The sequence below is a fragment of the Balaenoptera ricei genome, chromosome 8 (genome assembly GCF_028023285.1).
Source record: "Balaenoptera ricei isolate mBalRic1 chromosome 8, mBalRic1.hap2, whole genome shotgun sequence".
NCBI classification, from domain to species: domain Eukaryota; kingdom Metazoa; phylum Chordata; class Mammalia; order Artiodactyla; family Balaenopteridae; genus Balaenoptera; species Balaenoptera ricei.
Genome location: NC_082646.1, coordinates 104,231,123 through 104,252,002, shown reverse-complemented (window position 1 = coordinate 104,252,002; position 20,880 = coordinate 104,231,123). Strand labels below are relative to the sequence as shown.

Below are 20,880 nucleotides of genomic sequence, written 5' to 3'. Positions count from 1 at the left end.
GAGGGGAATTTCTACACCCAGTGAGGCTAACCAAGCAGATCTGCTTCTCAAAGTGCCCCTACCTGTGGGGTGGGAGGAGAGGAGTGGGCTGCAGCTGTGGGCTTCTCCCCCAACCCACGCTTCTTCCTAGGCAAGAGCTGTGGGCAAGTGTCTTAGGTGGGTGGGTGTGAGGTAGAGAGCCTCTGCCCTGGTGGAGGGGTATTACAGGTCTTTGTGTTCATCTCGTTAGGACTGGCCCAGCAGCGGGAGAAAAGGTTGTGTTTGTTTAAACAGGTCTACCCCACCCACCTTGGAGGAGGGAACAGGAAGTTTCACCTGGTAGGGTCCAGCAATGTGGGTTGAGCCTTTGCTGTGAATGGGGCAGCATGGCACCCCAGGGTGGCTGGAAAACAGTCAGACAGCCTGGAGCTTTTGGGTGTTGGGCAGCACTGCAAGCTCAGAGCTCCAGATTGCCCCGGGAGGGGTAAGGGGGCGGCGAGGGCCCGACCGTCTGCCTCTCCTTCCCCACACGCCCAGCGCCACCGCTGGGGACCTTCTGTGTTCCTGCTCTGAGCGCAGTACCCGCGCCAGCCGCCAGGAGGCAGTGCGGCGGGGTCCCCTGAGGGAATGGGATGCGGCATTTACATTAGCGGGGAAACTCTTTTTGTCTGGAGTAGGGCTGCTGACTGGGGTTCTTGGTATCTGCGGACCTCATCCAAGAAAGGGGGCTCTTGAGGTCGGGCTGCTCACTGCTGTGGCTTCAGCTTCGGACTTATTAGGGAGTGATTAGCAGAGTAAGGTAGGACCGCTACGCTGCAGTCCTGAAAAAGGTTCTCGTTTCCTGAATTCCGCTCGCCCGGGGCAATGCACGGGGTGGCCTGGAGGAGGGGGCAGTCTCGGGACTGAGTTCTGTTTCAGCACCACGGACAGAGGCCGTGGGCCGATCGTTGTTTCAGCACCGCGGACAGAGTTCAGAGCAGCGGGCTCTGTGGATCCATCCAAATACTTGTGGTGCAAAAATTACCCCCATAATATGAAAGAAAGGCACCTCCAAGAGGGAGTCTCAGACACCTTATATTCTAACGAGGAGACTTGGGGCCAGGCAATTGAGTTAGTTGACTAAGGTCACACAGCCACAGTGACAGTGGGTGGCAGAATTGGGTTCAGATCCACAGTGGTCTCTCTCCATCCACCTCTCCCACACCTGGATTCCCACTGGTTATATCCCTCCTTCCTGATCGTCTCTGAGAGCAGCTTCACATTATGTTGCATCCCCAAGAGCCCTTGAGCTGGTGAAGATTAAGTGGACGCCCTCCGCCACCAAAAGCTCAAGTCAAGAATCTGAATCCCAGGATAGAAGATTCCTAGCCCCTGTGGCTTTCATGGCTCCAAGCTTCAGGTGGGAGGGCATCAGGGCAGGACAGGTGCCCTGTCCTGTAAGGAAGCCTATGACTTGGGGAGGTAGTGTTGAGTCATCAGCATGAAGAACTCTTAAGTGCTCTGAGATCCTCAGATAAAATACAGCACACCGTTCCAACCCCAGCTTCTTTGCAGCCGTGTATTATTAATAACAATAAGATGCTGATTTAGGCCAAGGCACAACAATGCATTATTCATAAGAGTAACTAGTGGTCAAGGCCTGCACTTAATCATCACACGTCCCTGATCCTGCCCCCGCTCCACACTCCTGGTGGAGAGACCCTCCAACTGAGCTCCTCCTTTTCCTGGGCTCCTGCTGCCCTGATGGACATGATCGTTTTCATGGCTGCCCAGGCAGCTCATCAGCTTTGGGATCAGGGTGGGTGGCATGTTCCGGGCTAACTTCTGGCTGGACACCCTTCAGTCTGGGCTCCCTGCTCAGAGCTGGCACCTGGCCCTGTCTGTCCTGAATGGCTTTGACCCTGATGACTTCCATACTCAGCAGCTCTCTGGTGTCTACAGATGGCCTATTACCCCGCACCCCCTCTTTTGAGGCTGAAGACTGAAGCCAGATGCACCAGGCTTCCCTAAGCCAGGAATTGTGGGAGTTTTTGGGGGGGTGGCTGTGGTGAGAGAAGGGGCTCACCGGGCAGAAGATACCCCCATCATCTCCATTAAATATGACGATGGATTTAAAACCCTCGGTAGACTCTGGAGCACTTTGTAAACTGTTCTGCACTGAACAAACCTGAGCCATTATTACCAAGGCCACGCTCTCTGCTGGAAGAGAGAGCAGAGGTAGAGAAGGTGTGGATGAGGCCTTCGTAGCTCACCAGGCCCCGCTCCCTGATGAGGAGTCGGAGTGCTTGTGGATCCTGACATGTCCCCATCCAATTTCTTGCTGGAACGGCTCCTGGCCCATCCGGATAATCCTTCATTCGCTGTTTACGCACTTGACATCTCCTCTGAATTCTAAACCGTCTGCATCCAGGCGGCCTCTGCGGCCCCTGCCAGCACACTCTCCCTAGCTCACTCACACATTATCTGTTTTTATTACACTCAAAGTTGAGGAGGCTTGCTCTCACTAAGCCCCTATTTTCAGCTACTTGTAACTTTCCAAAACAATTCCCCTCAGGCCTCCTCTTTTGCCAGCCTTGTTCCCGCCCCAGGTGAGGCCGCCACTGCTTTCTGAAGGAAACTCAGAGAGACTGTCCGGAGGGCATGGGGGCAGGGCCAAAGCTCAGTTCTCCTGGGAAATGAGTGCCAGGCTCTCTTTCCTCTCCTTTGTCTTCTTTCTTTCTACCCGCCCATCTCATTTTGTTTTTCCTATTGCAAGGAAGGAGCTGCCCCCGTTCCCAAGGTGGGTGGCCTGGAGTGGGGAGTTTTAGAGTGAAGAGAGGGCAGAAAATTCAGCATGACAGGAGGCCTGGAGCTTTGCCTGGCTGTCTGGGGTTCAGAGTTTAGCTCATTGGTTTTCTGTTGCTTTCTCCCACACTCTGCCTTTTTCTGGCTTTCTTGTGTGTGTTGGGTCGAGAAGAGGAAGGGAGGTGGGATAGGCACCAGAAATGTTCCCTTCCCATGCCCAAATAGCCCTGGGGCTGGTAGGCTCTGCCCTTGCCCTCCCACCTTCCCCCATTTCCATCTGCTCTCCGTGCACGTCGCGGAGGGGTGCTTCCTGTGGAAACCTGTGACTCCAGCTTTCGCTGTTTTCCACCTCGAACGTCATCGTGCAGCCACCGAAGGATGGTGGGGGGAGGCGCTGGGGCATGATGCACTGTCGTGCAGAATCAGGTGGGAGGAGGCAGGACCAGGATGGGAATGTGATCCGCAGCGTCACTGCTTTATCTCTGGAATAGTGATTGCACCCTAGTCCGCACCAGAGGCACGGCCCTGGGAAAGTCCTCAGGTACCCCACCCGCCTCTTCTTCCTGCTCCTGCCCGGCCCCAGGCACCCAACCCCCAACCCGTTCTGAGACTTTGAGAACATCTGAGCATCTGTCTAATGAGGCTGCTTTACTGAGGCCAAGGGCTGGGGCAGTGGAGGTGGGAAGGAGCTGTGGCAAAGGTGTGTGGGTAAGAGGGGTCTCTGAAGTTGCTTGGGGAAGTTTGTGGGGAAGTGGAAGCCCTTTCCCTGGCTGCTCTTTGTTTTGTGTTCACTCCCTTTCTTTCTTCCCTTCCGTCTATCCTCGGAGCAACTTATTTTAAGGCTTAGCTCCCGTGGGGCGCAGAGTTGAGCTCTTCCAGACTCCAGGCTCAATCCTGGCTTTGTCTCTCTTCTGCTGTGTGGGCAAGTGTTGACCCCTTCTGAGCCTCAGTTTCCTTCTTTGTAAAATGAGGATAAGAGGATTTACCTTCAGAGGGTGCTAAAAACTGTGAACATGATTCAGTGCTGAGCATACATTAGTTACTATGACTAAAGGCACTTGGTGAGGAAAGCAAGGGCCTGGGATCTGAGGATGACTCCAGGACGTTAGGAGGGTCTGGGGGTGATGGGACAACTTTCGACGGGCTAGATGTGGGGAGTGTGTGTGTCACCATCTGAGAGTGTCAGAGCAAGTGAATTCTGGGGAAAAGAGCCTATGTGCCCGGATCTCCAGCATGTCCGATGGCTCCTCTATATCGTGTCCTGGGCTATGGGCTGTGGGAGACACCGAGCAATGAGGAGAACCTCTTGGCCCTGCTTGGAGGACAGGCCTACTCCCAAGAAAAGGAGGCTGGACAGAAGGCAGTTCATTCAAGTTTGGAGACTGCTGTGAGCACTTGTCATCAGGGAGGGCTTCCTGGAGGAGGAAGGCTCACGTGGACCTTGAATAATTTCATGCATTTGTTTAGCACGTATTTATCCAGCCTCTCCTATGTACCAGACCTTGGGCTACAGAGATGAGTGATCTGGGGGTCTCAGTCCTCCAAGTGTTCCCAGTGGGGAAAGACATACAAAATGCTAATTATTAATCCACAGTGATGAATTGTCATAGTTACGGGGCAACAGAAAGGAATGTGGGAGGGAATGAAGACCATCTTTGTCTAGGGATCTTGAGAATAGAAAGAAGAGGATGGAAGGTAGAGAATAGAAGGAAGGGCATTCCAGACAGAGGGAAGAGCTTATGTGAAGTCTCAAGTGTGAAAGAGGTTGGCCTTCTTGAAAGAAGGAGGGAAGTGGGGTGTGGCTGGGTCACGCAGTGTAGCATGTTACAGAGTGCTGTCACGTGCTTCAGCTCAGAGGGGGACAGCCATAGCAGGGTCAAGGACGAGTTCAAGTTGCCTTAATTCTCCACACCTGTTTTTTCCTCTGCGAAATGGGGATAATAATGGTAAAGGTTGCAGAGATCACATGAGATGGTGCCTATAGACTTCCTGGCACAGTGTCTGCCACAAAAGGCACGTGCTCAATGAATGTTAGCTATTATTTGATCCTGACAACACCCCAGCAGGGGAGGTCAGGGGTTCTTATCATCATCTGAAGGTAAAACACTGAGGCCCAGAATGGGACTCGCCCTGGGTCACTGGCCAGGAGCAGAGGTGGGACTTGAACCCAAGTCATTTGCAAGTCTACTGCCTGTCCCACTGCTCTGCTCTAGAGGACAGATGTGCATGGGGAGAGAATTCCAGGCCAGAGGAAGTGCATGAACATTTAGACCTTGTGGACAGCAGAGTGGTCTAGGCATCTGTTCGTGACCGTGACCGTGACCGTGGGTGTGTGTGCATGTTTGTGTGTGAGTGTGAGCATGGGTGTCAATTCAAGGGGTGAGTCAGCATGGCGTGTGTGTGTGTGTGTGTGTGTGTGTGTGTGTGTGTGCACGTGCGTGTGTGTTTATATGCGGGAGGCGGGCATAGGCATCTGTGCCAAGGGTGAGTCTCCGTGGCTCGTGTATGTGTATGTGAGCCTTGGGTGTCCACGTCTCTGGCCTGTAGGTGTGTGCCTGCTCCGCCCTCCCCTCCTGTTCCACCCTGGGCAGCTGGTGAGCTTGCCCTCAGAAGTCCATTCCCTCTCCGGCAGCTCCTCAGGGCATCTCAGCAGCCAGCGGCCCTGTTTGATTCTGTTCATCTATAAATCATGGCTTGCTGAGGAGATGAGAAGGAGTTGGGAGTGGGGGCAGAGCCCTGGCAAGGGACGGGGTCAGGTCTGCAGTTCACACCTGAAGCCTAGCCTAGCTTCCAACTGTTGCACACCCTCACCCCCCAGCCCCATGCCTCAGCCCTCCCCATTCCTTGCCATAGGTGTTCACTGATGCTTGCTCTTGGTTAGGCCCTGGGCCAGGTCCTGGGGCAGGGATCAGGGGTGCACAAGATCGAATAAGACGTGACCCCTGGCTTCTGCTATCCTGTGGGGAAAACTAAACGTGTATTCAGTATTTCATTCAACACTCACTGAGGGCCAACTCCATGCCTCAGATGTCTCTAATGCAGGGTTTGACGTGGTAATGCTACGATAATAGCTAGCATTTATGGCCTACTTATTCCGTGTCAGGCACTGTGCTAAGTGCATTCTTTGTGCTAATTCCTTTAAACCTCACAGTAGTCCTATGGGGCCTGTACTATCCCTGTTTACAGATGGGGAGACCAAGGCACACAGAGATGAGGTCACACAGCTTGGAAGAATAAGAATCCGAATTGCCTGACAGTCTGGCACTTAGTACTGCACCTTAAAACAAGGCTGTAGGCACGGTGTGATGGGAGCTCTGTGAAATTAATTCCCACTGGGGAGATTATGGAAGGCTTCCTGGAGGAGGTGCTTTTCATCTGGGTCTAGAAAAATCAGGACTTGTCAGGCAAAGATGGGCATGGGGGAAGACCAGAAGGGATCCTGGGGTGTGTGTGTGTGTGTGTGTGTGTGTTTAAAAGAGAGAGGCTCTCAAACTCTGTCACTGCAGCCCGTCCCATCTCTTCTCTCCCATCTCCCATCTTGTTTGGGTGACAAGTGAGATAACGTATGCAAGCACTGGGCATTCAACAAATATTTACTGAGCACCTCCTGTGGGTTTGCCTGTCACAGAGGTTATCGGAATGAACAAAGCAGATACAGCCCCTACCTTCATAGTCTGGTACACAGTAGGCACTTAATAAATGGTAGCCTCTATTACTATCATTCCTAGAGGCTTGGGATTCCTCCTCACTCATTCGTTCAACGAGCATTTATTGAGCACCTGCTATATGCCTGGCTCTGTCCTTGGTGCTGGGAAAACAGCAGTGAACACGAGATTGAGCCCTGACCTCATGGAGCTGACGTTCTAGAAGGGAAGACTGTGTGTGGGCGTCTTGTCCACCTTCAAAGGGGGGCCACCTCCTCAAGCACACAGGTTTGATTCACCTTGAGAGCTCCCGGTGGGGTGGCGTGGTCAGGACCATGGGCTCTGCCCACAGCACCTGGCAAAGCCCACAGGACTCTACTGGATTGTCATTAATCCTGGGCTCTAATCGGCTGACATGGCCACCAAAGGCCTGGGCAGAGGGGCAGGGACATGCCTGAGTTTACATCTCACGTCCTGGCACCCCTGGGACTGGACCCCAGAGGCCTAGCTCTCCTTGTTCCTGGTTCACCCAGCCTCCCAGGTCTCCCGATGTCATCTGTCCGCCCTTGTCTGTGTCTCATCCCTGGGACCCAGATGTCTCCTCTGCCCAAGGATAGGTCGTGGAACTCAGCTCTGTCAAAAGGCTGACTAGGGCTGCAATATTTTCTTTCCCCAAATGTTAATATGCTGACGCTAAGGGGACTTGAAACCATGTATGTCATCGGAGGAAGGGTTAGAAGGGCTGGGGCAGCTTTGCCTGGAGAAGACTGGAAGGGGACATGAGAGCTGTCAGCAAGGATTTGGAGGCCTGTCATGTGGCAGCGGGAGCCGGCTTGTTCCCGGCAGCTCCAGAGGACAAGCTTAGGACTTCGGGGGGAAGTTCCAGGGAGACAGATTGAGTTCAGCTCAAGACACAGCAGCCCTAGCTACCAATGCCCATTTGTGGAGGGTCTGCATCCTGCAGAAGCAGCTTCCTGCCCCTGACAGGGCTGCCCAGGGCGTTCGTTCATTGATGAGGCCTGACTTCCAAGGTCCCTTGCAGCCCGAGACACAGTGACTCCGTGCTCTGGGAATGGTTTCACCCTGGCTGGCAGGCAAGAACAGGCTTGCCTCCCTTGACGGCAATATCGCGTGCAGGCCGAGGACATCGTGTCACTTTTGTTCACAGCATCAGTGCAATTTTCACTGGCAAGCATTTGTTTTACCCTGGATTCAAGGGCTGTCCAAGGGTTGCTTGGTGTGGGGGGCAGGGAATCTTTGGGGGAGGGGTCAGCTGCCTGGAAGATGACAGCATCCATTCATGCTGCAGGGGTTCCTAGGGTCACTGATCCAGGAGGGTTCAGCTTTCCTTAGTAACACATCCCTTTCCTCAAATGGAACTTCCTGTGGAAGCCCAAGATGTGAAACAGGGAAACCATGCTGCTTTGGTTGAACAGGGCTTGAGGGGACACAGCCTCATCTAATCGCCATCCATCTCTGTGGCCCCTGAGAAATTCCTGGGAACCCTAGGTGTTCCAAAGAACACACCTGGAAAACCACTGACCACTCGCCTCTGTAGTGAGTGTGATGTCAAGACAAAGAGTGTAGACTGTGAGTCAGACTGCCTGGGTTGGAACCCTGGCTCCACCGCCTACTAGCTGAATGACCTTGGACAGAGTACTTGACCTCTCCGTACCTCAGTTTCCCCATCTGTAAGATGGGGACAATCTTAATGCTCACCTCAGTTATTGTTGTGAAGACAAATTTGTTGCTGCATGTGGAACACCTAGAACACCTGCTCCTCATCCGAGTGAGGAAGGATCAGCCCTCCACACATGAAGGCGCCGATTCCAAGAGGTCGAGTGCCTTGCTCGTGGCCACACAGGTGGTTAGTGGCCAGAATAAGGCCTCAGCCTCATTCTCCTAGACTCCAAGCCCAGGGCTCATTCTCCATGCCCGCAGAATACTAATTGCTTAAGATGGGCATTCCCTGGGTCTCTGGGGACCATTCAGAGGGACCACTGGCTTTGGGGATTGACAGCCTCTGTCCTCAGGAGCTCTCCAGCCTAGAGCAGGGGTTGAGGAGCAGGTTTTGATAAGGACCTTGTTTGGCAAAGAGAGGAAGAGGCTCCAGGGAGGTAATTCCTTGGAGAATTGCCCCCTGGCCGGAGATATGTGGGGGAGGGTGCGTGCAGAAAGGGCACGAGGGCAGAGGAATCATCTGGACTCTGACCTCCTGCCACAGCTCCCAGCTCGTGAGCTCGCTGACTCCCCCTCTGATCCTGCCCCTCCCCTGCTCGAAAACCTTCCATGGCTCCTACGGCCTACAGACGCGGGAAGCCCCTCGGTCTGGAAGACAAAGCCCCTTGCCATCAGGCCCTGCGCTCATTCCCAGCCTGGTCTTCGCCACTTCACTCCCCATAACCTAGTCCAGCTCCTCAAGCAACATACCTGACCCTTCTTCCCCTCTCATGCCTTTGCTCTTGCCGTTCCCTCTGCCCAGATTGTCCTACCCTCACCTCACATCCCTCTCCCAGACCACACTGAATACCACCTCCTCAGGAAAGCCTTCCCAGATAGCTCCCTAGTCCAGCAACCACTTCTTCATCTGTGTTTCCAGAGCTCTCTGTACACCTGAGAGGGAACTAACCCAACAACCTTAATAATAATCCGTATCTACTGTGTACTACCACGGGGTGGGTGCCATTATTATCTTCACTTTATTTTTTTTTAATGTAGGGTTTTTTATTTATTTATTTTTATAAATTTATTTATATTTTATTTATTTATTTTTGGCTGCGTTGGGTCTCCGTTGCTGCGTGTGGGCTTCCTCTAGCTGCGGCGAGCGGGGGGTCGGGGGTGGGAGGCTACTCTTCGTTGTGGTGCGGGGGCTTCTCACTGCGGTGGCTTCTCTTGTTGCGGAGCACGGGCTCTAGGTGTGCGGGCTTCAGTAGTTGTGGCTCGCGGGCCCTAGAGCGCAGGCTCAGTAGTTGTGGCGCACGGGCTTAGCTGCTCCGTGGCATGTGGGATCTTCCCGGACCAGGGATCGAACGTGTGTCCCCTGCACTGGCAGGCGGATTTTTAACCACTGCGCCACCAGGGAAGTCCCGATTTTTTTATTTTTTCATTTTTGGCCGTGCCGCACGGCGCACAGGATCTTAGTTCCCCACCCAGGGATCAAACCCGTGCCCCCTGCAGTGGAAGCTTCTTAACCACTGGACCGCCAGGGAAATCCCCTATCTTCACTTTATAAAGGAGAAAGTGGAGACACTGAGAGGTTAAGACACTTATTCAAGGCCACACAGCTATTGAGAAGCAGAGGCTGTAGCCACACTTGGGTCTTTTCTCAGGTATTTTGGGTGTTTTCTTGAGCCTCAGCCTGGGTGCCCTGCCACTCCCTGGTTCTAGGACACCTGGCGTGCTAAGAAATAATTAGCTGAATTCTCACCTGTCCCCTGTGCCTCATGGTACGTTCTTAATAGACAGTGGTTGAAGAAAGCTCAGCCCAAGAATGGAATTTACTTTATTTAAAAGTGAGTTCAACAAAGGAAGGTCTGCTCCCCCAGCCCACATAGCGCCCCACCCCCCAGACCCTCCCCATGTGGCAGGCGCAGCTTCCATGAAGAGAGCTGGAAAAAGCGCCGGCCCCATTCTCGGAAGGTATGTTCGCACACCTCTTTACCACAGGCCTGGGTCTGGGGGCCCTGGTGGTGTGCCCTGTGGTATTATGCACCGCCCCACCCCCAGAAGCCTGGAGGTTAAAGATGGAGGCCTCCCATGTGGCCTGAGAACTGTGACAGATGTGGCCCCTCCAGCCTTGCAGAGCTGTGCTCCTCCACCCAAGGGAGGGAAAGGCAGGACCAGTTCCTCGGTGTCTGTGGCCTGTCCGGATCAGAGCTCCCTGGTGCTGCGGGCCCTGAGGTTGACAGTGAACTGGTGCAGTGGCTTCCTGGGGACCGAGGCTGTGGACCTGGGATGGGAGGAAGCTTAGTTGGCCTGGCAGGTGCCCAGCAAGGGTGGCTTTTTCCCACAGCTCGGAGGCTCCGGAGGTTGGGGAGGGAGGGGTGGGGCCCAAGCAGGATTCTGGGGAGAGCGGGCAGCAGATCGGCTGCCCAGGGCACTGGAGTGGTGGTGGGAGGCGGCCCGAGGGCCCTGAGAACAGGGGATGACCGCCTGGCCCTCCTTCATGAGGCCCCGCAGCAAAGCATGAGACACCGGATGCTAAAACTGCAGGAACCAGGACCAGACAGATCTTGTCAACTCTTAATTACCACCATCGCCGAAACCGAAAAGCCTAAGCAGGCTCCTCTGTAAATAAACAGCGTCTCCTAGACTTTAAGACGCATCCCCGCGTACACATATTTACAGAACACGCGTGATCTATGCTGGTCTCTGTCGACTCACTCCCCCACATGACAATTTCTGGTCAAGTTTTGCCTTCCTTACATTTGCTTTGGGCTCGTGTTTACAGCTACCTGTGAGGAGGGAGGGAGGAGGTTTAATCCGCATTTACAGGGGGAGAAAACTGAGCTGTTAGGTGACTAAAGCCACACAGCTAGCAAGTGGTGGGATTTGCACAGAAACCCAGGGTTTTGCTCCCAGGGCAAGTCCATCAAGGTTTCCACTCCTAAAGCATAGGACCCCCGAGCTGTTAGAATGGAAGCTGTGGGGCAGCCCCTGGGAACATTTAGGACATTGCCAGCCAACAAAGGCGGGGCTGAGCCGATGGGGCGGGAGGACTGGAGGTGAGCTCAGGGGCTAGGGCATGGGAGGACAGGGTGTGCAGAGGCCAGTTGGGTGGACTTGCAGCCCAAGAAAAGCTGAGCTAAAGGGGATGAGGACGGGTCAGAAGGTTCCAGAGTTTCCCTCTTTGACTATACATGTAGCTGTTGAGTCTTGGGCAACACTTAAGAGGGTCTGTCGTTGCCTGTGGGGCAGATGTCCTCAGAGGGACTATGGGAACTAACGCTTTGGGCAAATTCGGCTCGAGTTGTGGCTCCGGGTATGTGTGGGGGGATGGGGGTGGTGGAAGCATGCCACGCAGAAGCGGTGGCTCTTTTAGAGGCATTTGAAAGCCCAGTGGGTGAGGCCTGGCTAGTCCAAGGGCACACTTGGCCTCTCCCTTCGAGGGTGTGAAGTTTGGGGGATGGTGAGGATCCCATGCAGGGCTCGTGCAGCGAGGGACTGGGAGAGACCTGCCGGAGACTCCCATCTTACAGATGAGGAAAGTGAGATGCAGAGAGAGGAAGAGACTTCCCAAGGTCAGCCAACAAGGCAGAGCTGGGAGTAGAACTTGGGGCGCAGAGCACCCAGTGTGGGTAGGGTGGTTGTTCTGGGGGGCTCTGGGCTGAGGGAGGGTAGCTGGCCCTGGCCAGTGAGGGTCTGACTTGTGTGTGTCCTCTCCAGGGGCGCCCACCCGCGATGTCCTGCTGGTCTCTGCCATCATCACCGTCAGCCTTAGCGTCACTGTCGTCCTCTGCGGCCTCTGCCACTGGTGTCAGCGCAAACTGGTGAGGCTCCCAAGGGCCCTGGGGACGGGGCCTGGCCCTGCGCCCCACTCCCCCACCCCCAATTACAGGCTCGTGAACGCTCTCAAGGGCGCGCGCAGATGACCCACTTGCCCACATCGGCACACTTCCGTGGAAACTCACACCACACGCACGCACGCGCAGACTGAGAATCGAGGCCCCCTCCCACATAGCGCCGAGCTCCCCCTCCCCTCCGCCCGCGGCCCCCAGCACAGGCCTGGGCGTGGCCGAGCCGGGTCCCTGTCCAATGAGGAGGCTCCGCCTGACCCGCCCTCCCCCCCCACCGCCCCGCTCCCGCACATCCATCCTGGTTCTGGGGGTTTGTACAAGCACAAACGGCTTCTTTTCATTTTTAACGAGGGCTGGGAAATTAACGAGCAGGATTAGGCCATCAGTAAGTAACGAGACCATCAGGAGGGACATTCATCACCGGAGGGCACCGGAAGGAGGAGCCGGGCTGAGCCGCCCTCCCTGCGCCCCGGCAGCTCCCGGAGTGGGGCTGAGCCTCGAGAACCCTACTCATCCCCCATCCTGCTGCCCCAGCTTAGAAGTGCGATGGGGACTTTGGGGACTGCAGGGGGGACCCCCGAAGGTGGGCCCAGGGGTGTCCCGGGTGTGGGGCCTTTCCGGGCTTAGGTGAAGAAGGGTCCCTGGCAGGCACCTTCCATGCCCCAGATTGAGAATGGTGGGAGTGAGGGCAGGGTGCCGCATCTGGGAGCCCCATTCTCTCCCTGCCCGGCCACAGAGGGGCGGGGGGCGCGGTGGGGGGAAGGGCTGTGGCCATGGGTGCTGTGTAGGCGGGGGCTCAGTGCCTTTGTCCTAAAGAAGAGAAGGGGCAGATGCCCCTGGGGAGGGCCCAAGAGGCCCATAACCCAACGTGCTTCCTTCAGGAAGGGCAAACCGGGGAAATGGGAGTGTGATTCTTCATCGCGGGATGTTCAGCTTCAGGCAGCTCCTTTCCCTGGAGAGGAGCCAGGGAGAAGGCCAGCCCTGCCCCACGTGTGAGTGTGTGCGAGTGTGTGTGTGACTCGGGCCCACTCCTTGCATGCGGGTGCCAGACTGGCTGCCCTGCATTGTCCCTGGATTTCCCGTCTCTACGTCCGGCTCAGAATTTCAGGGGAGGTGGAGGGGGGGCTCGGCCACGTGCTTGCGCGCGAACGTCCTCAGAGGCTTGGGAGCGGCTGAGCGTGCACCGCAGCCCTGAGCGTCTCGTGGCAGGCCCGTTCGGCTGTCTGTCTGTCTGTATTTGAAGGCAGGGGAGGGTTGTATGAACAGGCGCTGCTGGTGACCTTGAGTGGGGGTCTTTTGTGCTAAGGGTGTCGACTTTGTGGGCATTGGTGCAGTGTGTGTGTGTGTGTGTGTGTGTGTCTGTTCAGCCCTGTATGGTGGGATGTGGATCTTCTCATCAGATCCCCACGTAAGTGCTGCAGTGTGTGTGTGTGTGTGTGTGTGTGTCTCTGTGTTTGTTGAGAGCCCTACCCCCCACTCACCTGGAGACAGGAGTTCAGAGCTGACAGCTTTTGTAGCAGGTGGGGGGCTGTCAGTGCAGTAAGTGCCTTGGGAAGCTGAGAACTGCAGAACCTTCCCTGGCCCAGCCCCTCCTCCCAGCCTCCAGCCAGAACTTCCTCGGGGGTCCAGACCACAGTATGTCCCTCTTGACGTGCTCCTCTGAGCTGCTGATAGAACGTTACTTTGCCTAGGACCCCCCACAATCCTGCCACCCGCTTCCAACCCCTGGTCTCAGAAGCCAGGGGGCTTTTTTGTCCAGGCTGTCTCCATGCTCCATGGAAGGGGCTTTAAAATGCTCCCCCTGCACAGTGGCTGCTGGGCTCTCCTTGCCTGCCTGTCCCCTCAACAGCAGTGACGTGATACCTGACAGCCCAGATCCCATTTCCAAACATTAATAACTTCCTTAATCTCCAACTGGCTTTTTCCGGATCAGCCTGGCCAACCCCCTCCCTGATAAGCAGGCTTAGGGGATTGGGCTCCTTTGGAGCTGTTTTATGTCTCTGGACCCCACCTGGGGTTCCTATCGTTGCCCCATTTACTTCCCCCCGAACCCCCAAGGCAAGTCCTGCCCTGGTTTCTGTCCCCCATGTGCCCCAGCTCCTCTGCAAAGGGGTCCTTGCAGCTGGAGGGGAAGCCTCTCTGAGCTTTGGAAGGAAGAGGGACAGGCAGAAGCTCCCAGAACACCCTGGGTGAACCAGGTGCCGGGCCTTGGGGAAGGGGCAACGGACCAGCCTTCGAAGACAAGACGGTGCTGACCAGAGCAAGTTCCCTGAAGACTAGGAAGAAAGAGGAGAAGGGGTGAGGGGTGGGACGGGGGCGGGGGGTGCTCTCAGCAGGGTGCTCCCTGCCCCACGCTGCCAGAACTGCTGGAGAATGGGGGGCGGGGCTCCTGCCTGAGGGTCCTGCCCAAGAAGGGCCCTTGGCCACCAGGGAGGGGCTCCAGGCTCCTGATCTTCCCAGTTGGAACTAGGAATTGTTTGGGATTTGAACTTCTGGGTAATGATGGGAGGGACGGGTGTTGAGCTGAGAGAGGGCAGCTTTTGTGGACCCAGGGGATCCAGCAGCTCTGTTTTTTAACTCTTAAAGTTCTGGCTCAGAGGCAACAGCCTGAGGTTTGGACCCCTGGGTGGGTGGGGCTTCCAGTTAATGGATTTGGGGAACTGCCGGGTACCAGGTTCCACACCAAGTACCAGAGCCCATTCAGTCCCTGCCACTGGGGACTACGTTCCCAGGGGTGGGAGCTGAAGTAGGTAAGCAGAGTAATAATAATAATAATATCTGTGATGAGAAGCTTGAAGGGTGAGGGACCCAGGGCTGATCCAGTGACATCACACCACTTCAGACAGGAGGGGAAAGGGAGGCTGGAGAGGGCAAGGGACGTGAGCAAGGTGACATGGAGAATGTGGGGCACTGCTGGGACAGGACCCTGGCACCCCTGAGACATAGGGGTACTGGAGGTGGCATGAGGGCCCTCCCCCCACCTCCACCCACTTCCTGGGAGCTCCGCTGTTGTTCTCCCTAACCAGGCGGCTCCAGTCCCTGGAAGGGGCCGCAGCTGGCAGGAGAGTCGGGGAACGCGGCTGTGCGGCTTTTATTTTGCTTTAGGGAGGATGCAATAATTGACTGTTGTGGCTGTGGTCTTGGCTCACATGACGGGATGTTGGAGAAATGCGTGCCTGCGTGTGCGTGTGCGTGTGCGTGTGCGCGTATGTGTGTGTGTCCCCGACTCCACTCGGCTGGGCAGGGGCAGGCCAGTGCCCAGTGGGTGACAGCTCTGGCCCCTGCACAGCCCCGCTCCCCCGCCCAGGCCCGTGGCCCCTGGGTGTGCGTGAGGACACTTGGTGGCAGCCAGGAATGTTAATGGTGCCGGGCTCTGCGTGAGCTAAATTTAGAAACCCAAACCGAAAAGGTGAATGGTGCTCACCTTCCTGGCAGCAGGCCCTGTCACCGCTACAGCCCTTCCTCTAGCCAGGGGACCTGGCACGCCCACCCCGTCATCCTGCCCTGCCCCTCCCTCCACTCGCGCTGGTTGAGGAAGAGCCAGGCTGCCCCGGCCCCAGCGTCAGTGGGCAGCCTCGCTTCCCAAGGCTGCCTTCCTGTGAAGGAGCGTGCTCAGGCCCTGCCCTGCCTCACGGGCCCAGGGCAGGAGGGACCCCAGGGAGCCCCCCAGACAGTGACGGACATGGCCCCTGCAGGACTGGACACGGGCCCTCTCCCCGCCCCTGCCACTCACGTCACTGGCCACTGCCAACCTTGCCCTGCAGGATGCCACCCCACCATCTGGGGGCAGTGACGTGGCCAGTGGGACGTGGCCAGGCGCCTGAGAGCCGTCTGTCCACGGCAGAGGGAGATATGCTTCTGGGAGCCGAGCCAGAGCCCCAGAAGACAGGCAGATGGGAGAGACCTCATCCCTAGGGGTCAGGGATGGGGTGCAGGTCAAGAGGGCGGGCCAAGTCCTAGAGCCCGATGGGGCCCAGGAGTTGCCCACCAGAGATCAGGGGTTGATAGGGCTGGCACCCCAAGGTGATGACACCCTCACACATTGGCCCCAGGCCTTGTTGCCGAGGCTGGGCTCCAGTGTACTCCCCTCCCCGCAGGGCCCCGTTCTGGGGGTGCAGGGAGAGTCCAGCCCTGTCTCCCAGGAGTGACCCTGGTGCTGTCTCCACAGGGCAAACGCTACAAGAACTCCTTGGAGACGGTGGGCACGCCAGACTCAGGGCGTGGGCGCAGTGAGAAGAAGGCCATCAAGTAGGTGCCAGGCTTCGAGTTTGGGGTGGGGCACGCAGGCAGCCCAAGTGGGAGGACCACCCCCCCAGATCTGGCCACACACACATTCAGTTTCCCTCTCACAACCTGGTGCCTTGCTCTCTCCCCAGCCCAGTCCCGTACACGCACTCCCAGCACCTCAGGGGGGCCCAGGGCTCCGCCTTTTCTGCCTGTGCCTCCCAGACCCTCACAGTGTTCCAGGGCGCCCAGCCCCGTGTTCTGGCTGCTCTCGCTCCCAGCACTGTCTGCCTCTTCCCTCAACCCCGGGTGCTGCTTCCTCCTTCCAACCCTCACATCACACACGCGCTGTCCCCAAGCCCTGCCTAACTCCCCTGCACCTCCAAGCTCCTCCCTCAGCCCTGGGGCTGGGGTGGTGGCGGCTCAGACTCTTTCCTCAGACCCCACCAATGTTCTGAGGGTAACCTGGAAGAAGGACACACAAAAACCCTGGGGAGCCCAGCAGGACCCAGTGTTGGTCTGCTCAGGGAAAGCAGAGCGATGGGGAGAGACTCTCCCCTCCCCTGTCACGCCCGGTCCCCACTGCACATCTTGCTGCCTCTGGCTCGCCCCGGTTTCCCCATTTGGCTCTGAGATCCGTCTTCAAGTCGGCAGGTCTGCCTTGCACTGCAGACCGCCTGCAGACCCCTGCTGAGGGTCACTGGGAGACGCTGGGAGAAGGTTCTCACCTGGTTGGGGGCTCTGGGAACAGGGCTGTAGGGGTGGGGCTCTCCCTAGAGGACTCTGTACCCTTTGGCCAATGGCCTGGCCCTTTCCTCTCTGCTTCTTGGCCTAGGCCTTCACGGGGAGGCTGCTGGGCGCCCCTCCATCTTAGCCTGCCAGCCAAGGGCTCCGCCTGGAAGCGGGGCCTCCCCCAGCCCTCCCTGCCCCACCCTGCCTCCTTCAACTCAAGGCCCCAGCCGCGCCTGCCCACGCCTTCCCTCCTGCCCTTCCCCTGGTCCATCTTCCTCTCTTCCTACTTCCCTCCTTCCTCTCCCCTTCTCCTGAGGGCTCCCTCCCTGCCCCTCCTCGGCCCCCCTCCTCTTTTTTCATCTCCTGCTCTGACCCTTTGGGGCCTTCGCAGAAGCAGTGGGTGTGTGTCTGTTGGGGGGCGGGTAAGTGAAGGGGTGGGCCAGGCCGAGGTTGGGCTTGGGAGGAGGCTGCGGGGAGCCTTTGAAGCTGGTTTTGGTTGCACGCTCTCCAGTCTTCAAAGCCGAGAGCTGGCAGGTCTCAGGGGCTGTTGCAGAGCCCAGGCCCCAGGCTTTCTGAAGAGGGGAGGGACCACATGGCGGGAGCACGGGGCCAGCCCGGCACCTGCCACCTCCAGGCCAGGCCTCTAACCGAGCTTGCAGCCACGGTCTGGGCCAGAGAGCCTGTCTCTGCCAGCTGACCATCAGCTTCCTGGATAAGGCTGTGTGTGTACTAGATAGACCTAAAAAGGGCCCACAAGAGAAGCGGAGAGGGGGCAGTGGGGCGGGGAGCAGGCTCTGCAGGCTCTCTAAGGCAAAGTGAGGGCAACAGTGGGTCGTCCCCTGCCTCTCTGTGGCCCTGCAGTCCCTGCGCCCTCCCACCCTGCTGAGCTCTCAGACCCTCTGCCCCAAGGGAAGGAAGCTACCTTTCTTGTCTACATACCCCCAGGTTCCTAGGCCTTTGCCTCTTGCCTGGGCCCAAAGCCAGTCGAGTGGCAGGAAGCAGGGTTTACCTGCTGCACAATCTCCCCCTGGGCTTAGGGCCTCCTCCAAAAGGATCATGTTATCAAGGATTCTGGGAAGCTGCATTCTTTAATAGTGTTTCTCAAACTGTGTTCCTCAGAGCACTTGTGCCCCATAAAAGATTAATAGCGATCCCATGAATCAAGGGTTCCATGACCAACTAAGTTTGGGAAACACTGATATTCATTGGCACATTAAAGGCTCTGAGAAGTCCTGCAGTACAGGAATCAGTGTTTCATAAACTTCTTTAATTAAAGATCCTCTTTTCTGGTACTGCAGTGCACAACCCAAGGGACCCTGGAGCTCCTTGGAGCACAGGGTGGGAGACCAGCCTGGCAGTGATGACCCTGGGTGGATCTTTCTCTCCAGGACCTAGGGTTGGATGGCCCTCGATTTTGGAGATCTGGAGGGAGCAGGGGGAGTAAGGCCTTCCAACTGCTCCGTCTCTCTGTTACACTAGGGGAGGGGGCCGAAGGATGTCTCTGGTGGGAAAAGGGAATAGGCCCTTCTGTGGAGGGAGCCTCCCCAGGGAGACCCCCCCCACCCAGTAGGGTTCCATCCCAGTGGACTGTTCTGCCTCTCCCACCTCCGGCGCCCACTGCCCCTGTGAGCTGGCTCAGGGCTTTGGCCTTGGACCCTGTGCACAGAGTCTCCTGTGAGATGTTTCCAAGGTGCTCTCTGGACTGGCAGAGACTGACCACACCAGGGAGGCCCAAGGGGGCCCTGCGCACCCTCAGGCCAGGGCCACTGTCTCCTCCTGGCCTGGGGGGGGCAGTTCAGCTTCTCTCCCTCTTTCTTTCCTTTGTTCCTGAGTCTAATGCTGAGAACCAAGGTTGAGGTCAAACTCTGGGGGTGGCGTGGGGGAGAAGCAGGTCCCCCAAGAACACGTTTCCTCCATCCTCAGGGGGTGTGCCTCCCAACACTGCCCTCCCCCCAGCAGGGCTCTCACCTCGGCCTTGAGCAGTGACATGGCCTCAGCACACGCCAGGCCCACCCCTGACGCTCCTCCCCGAGCCCCTTCCCGTAGACACATTCCTGAGGGCTCAGGCATGGCTCCTTTCCGGAATGTTCCTTTGGCCTGGGAGTTGCCCTCCTCTCCCTGTGCTCCCAGTTCTGCTCTTCGGGGTCCCAGGAGCCTGACGAGCTGGTGAAGCCCCTGGTCCTCAGCTCCTGGGGTTTCCAGGCCATGCCTTCTGCTGCAGCTTCTGTTGCCCTCCTCCAGTGGAGGTTCCTGCCTTCTCTGTGCTTCTAGCATACCTGCTTCTTCGGTAGGACATGTCTCAGAACAGAAGGGGGTGGGGAGGCTGGGGTACACGTTCCCTTCCAGACCCAGCAGCTCCAGTTTGGAAAGGGACAGGGGCAGACCAGGTACATGCCAAGGGCTGGAGGCTGAGTCTGCCCATCAGTTCCCCCAGAGAAGGGCAGGCTTCCTCTGCACAGGCCCAGGCCTCCACGTGAAGGGCCCTTCCGTGACCCGCCGACAACCACCAGGTCAGAGGCCTGGAGACGCTTCTCTTTGCTGGGGTGACCCAGCCACCACTTTTGCAATGAGCAGAGTGCCTTCAGTTCAGCTGAGATCTGGCCAATCTCCTGTGAAGGCCGCATCCCAGGCTTTCCCAAGGCCGGGAGAGAACAGAGGAGGCCAGGGGGACCTCAGGCCAGTGGGAGGAGGAGAGACTGGCAGGGAGCTGGGCCTGTCCCAAGAGTGGCTCTGTTAGGTAGCTGGAAGGAGGGAGAACTTCCGGTCTTCCAGAACTGGGGCCTCAACCCCGGCATGGGAGAGCGGATGGCTCAGCGGCTACAGCCAGCCTTCGGGTTCGACAGGCAGGGAGACTGAGGCCCAGCACGTGGGAGGCAGGGAGACTGAGGCCCAGCACTTGGGCAGCAGGGTCTGATCTGCCTTTCAGCAATCTCCAGCCGGATGCCAGCACCCTGTCCTCCTCCCACTCCCCACGCCATCGCCATCCCACCCCAGGCCGCGTCCCCGGCCCCCCCTCCCCTTCCCCTCCTCTCTCACCATCTTTCTCTCTCCCACCAGCTTCCCGGTGCGAGGCTCCAGTCTGCCCGCCTGCAGCTCGCCTCCTTGCACGCGGCTTCTCCCGCCCTGGAGCGTGTGCGAGTGTGTGTGTGCGCGTGCGCCCGTGCGTGTGCCACCCGCCTCTCTTCCCCTCACAGGAGCCGACCCCGGCCCGCCCCACCCTCCGTGCCCCGGGCCCGGCCCCTCTGCCCGCACAGGACTTGCGGTTCTTGTTTCTTCTTGTATCTCCCTGTTTTCTCCCCTCTCTCTCTGCCCCTCCAGTGATCTAGACAGAGACTTTTGGAATAACAATGAGAGCACAGTGCAGCAGAAATGGAGCTCCTACCCTCCCAAGGAGTTTATTCTAAACATTTCACCCTACGCCCCTTATGGCGACCCACGACTGTCCCTCAAGTGAGTGACTTTACCTGGTTTGATCATATGTACCGAGTATCCGAGTATCCGCGCACGCCCTCCGTCCCCCCATCCCACCCGGCCCCTCACTTCTCCTGCTCCTCCCCCCTCCCCACCCGCGCACCCCATGGGCAGGCTGACCATGGAGACGAGCAACCCCTCCTGACCCCCCTCGCCTGCCTGCCCCTCCCCTGTCCCCTCCCCCAGGGCTAGCCACCAGGAGCACCCCGTCCGCGGCCACACCCGGCCCCCCAGCTGGTCCCCGTGGCCCCCGGCCCCCTCTGTGCAGTCAGGATGGGGTTGCCCGTTTTTGGTCCCTCCCTCTCGGTGTGGCTCGCTTCCTCCTCCCTGCTGTGTGCTGCTGCCCTGGCTGCTCTGGCGGTGGTCGGTGGTCGGTGGTCGTGGCGGTGGTGGCGGTGATGGTGGTGGTGGTGATGAACTCTGACTAACTCGGCTTTCTCTCTCTCCCTGCCTTGGGGCCTCCTGGCCTGGACAGCCCGCTCTTCCTCCGTCGTTAACCCTTCGTTGTCCTGTGGGATAGACTTGGAGGT

General features: G+C 57.7%; 1 protein-coding gene across 11 annotated transcripts in view; it reads left to right on the top strand.

The window, feature by feature from the left end:
* Positions 1-20,880, top strand: part of SYT7 (synaptotagmin 7) — a 59,774-nt gene that overhangs the window by 12,740 nt on the left and 26,154 nt on the right. For 7 of the 11 annotated variants that reach the window (XM_059931724.1, XM_059931722.1, XM_059931717.1 and 4 more), the window contains exons 2-4: positions 11,793-11,896; positions 16,092-16,171; positions 20,198-20,329. In XM_059931724.1, coding sequence (XP_059787707.1) covers positions 11,793-11,896; positions 16,092-16,171; positions 20,198-20,329 — 316 coding nt within the window. The remainder of the gene's footprint in view (positions 1-11,792; positions 11,897-16,091; positions 16,172-20,197; positions 20,330-20,880) is intronic. The other 4 variants (XM_059931727.1, XM_059931726.1, XM_059931725.1 and 1 more) reach the window with 1 other exon arrangement.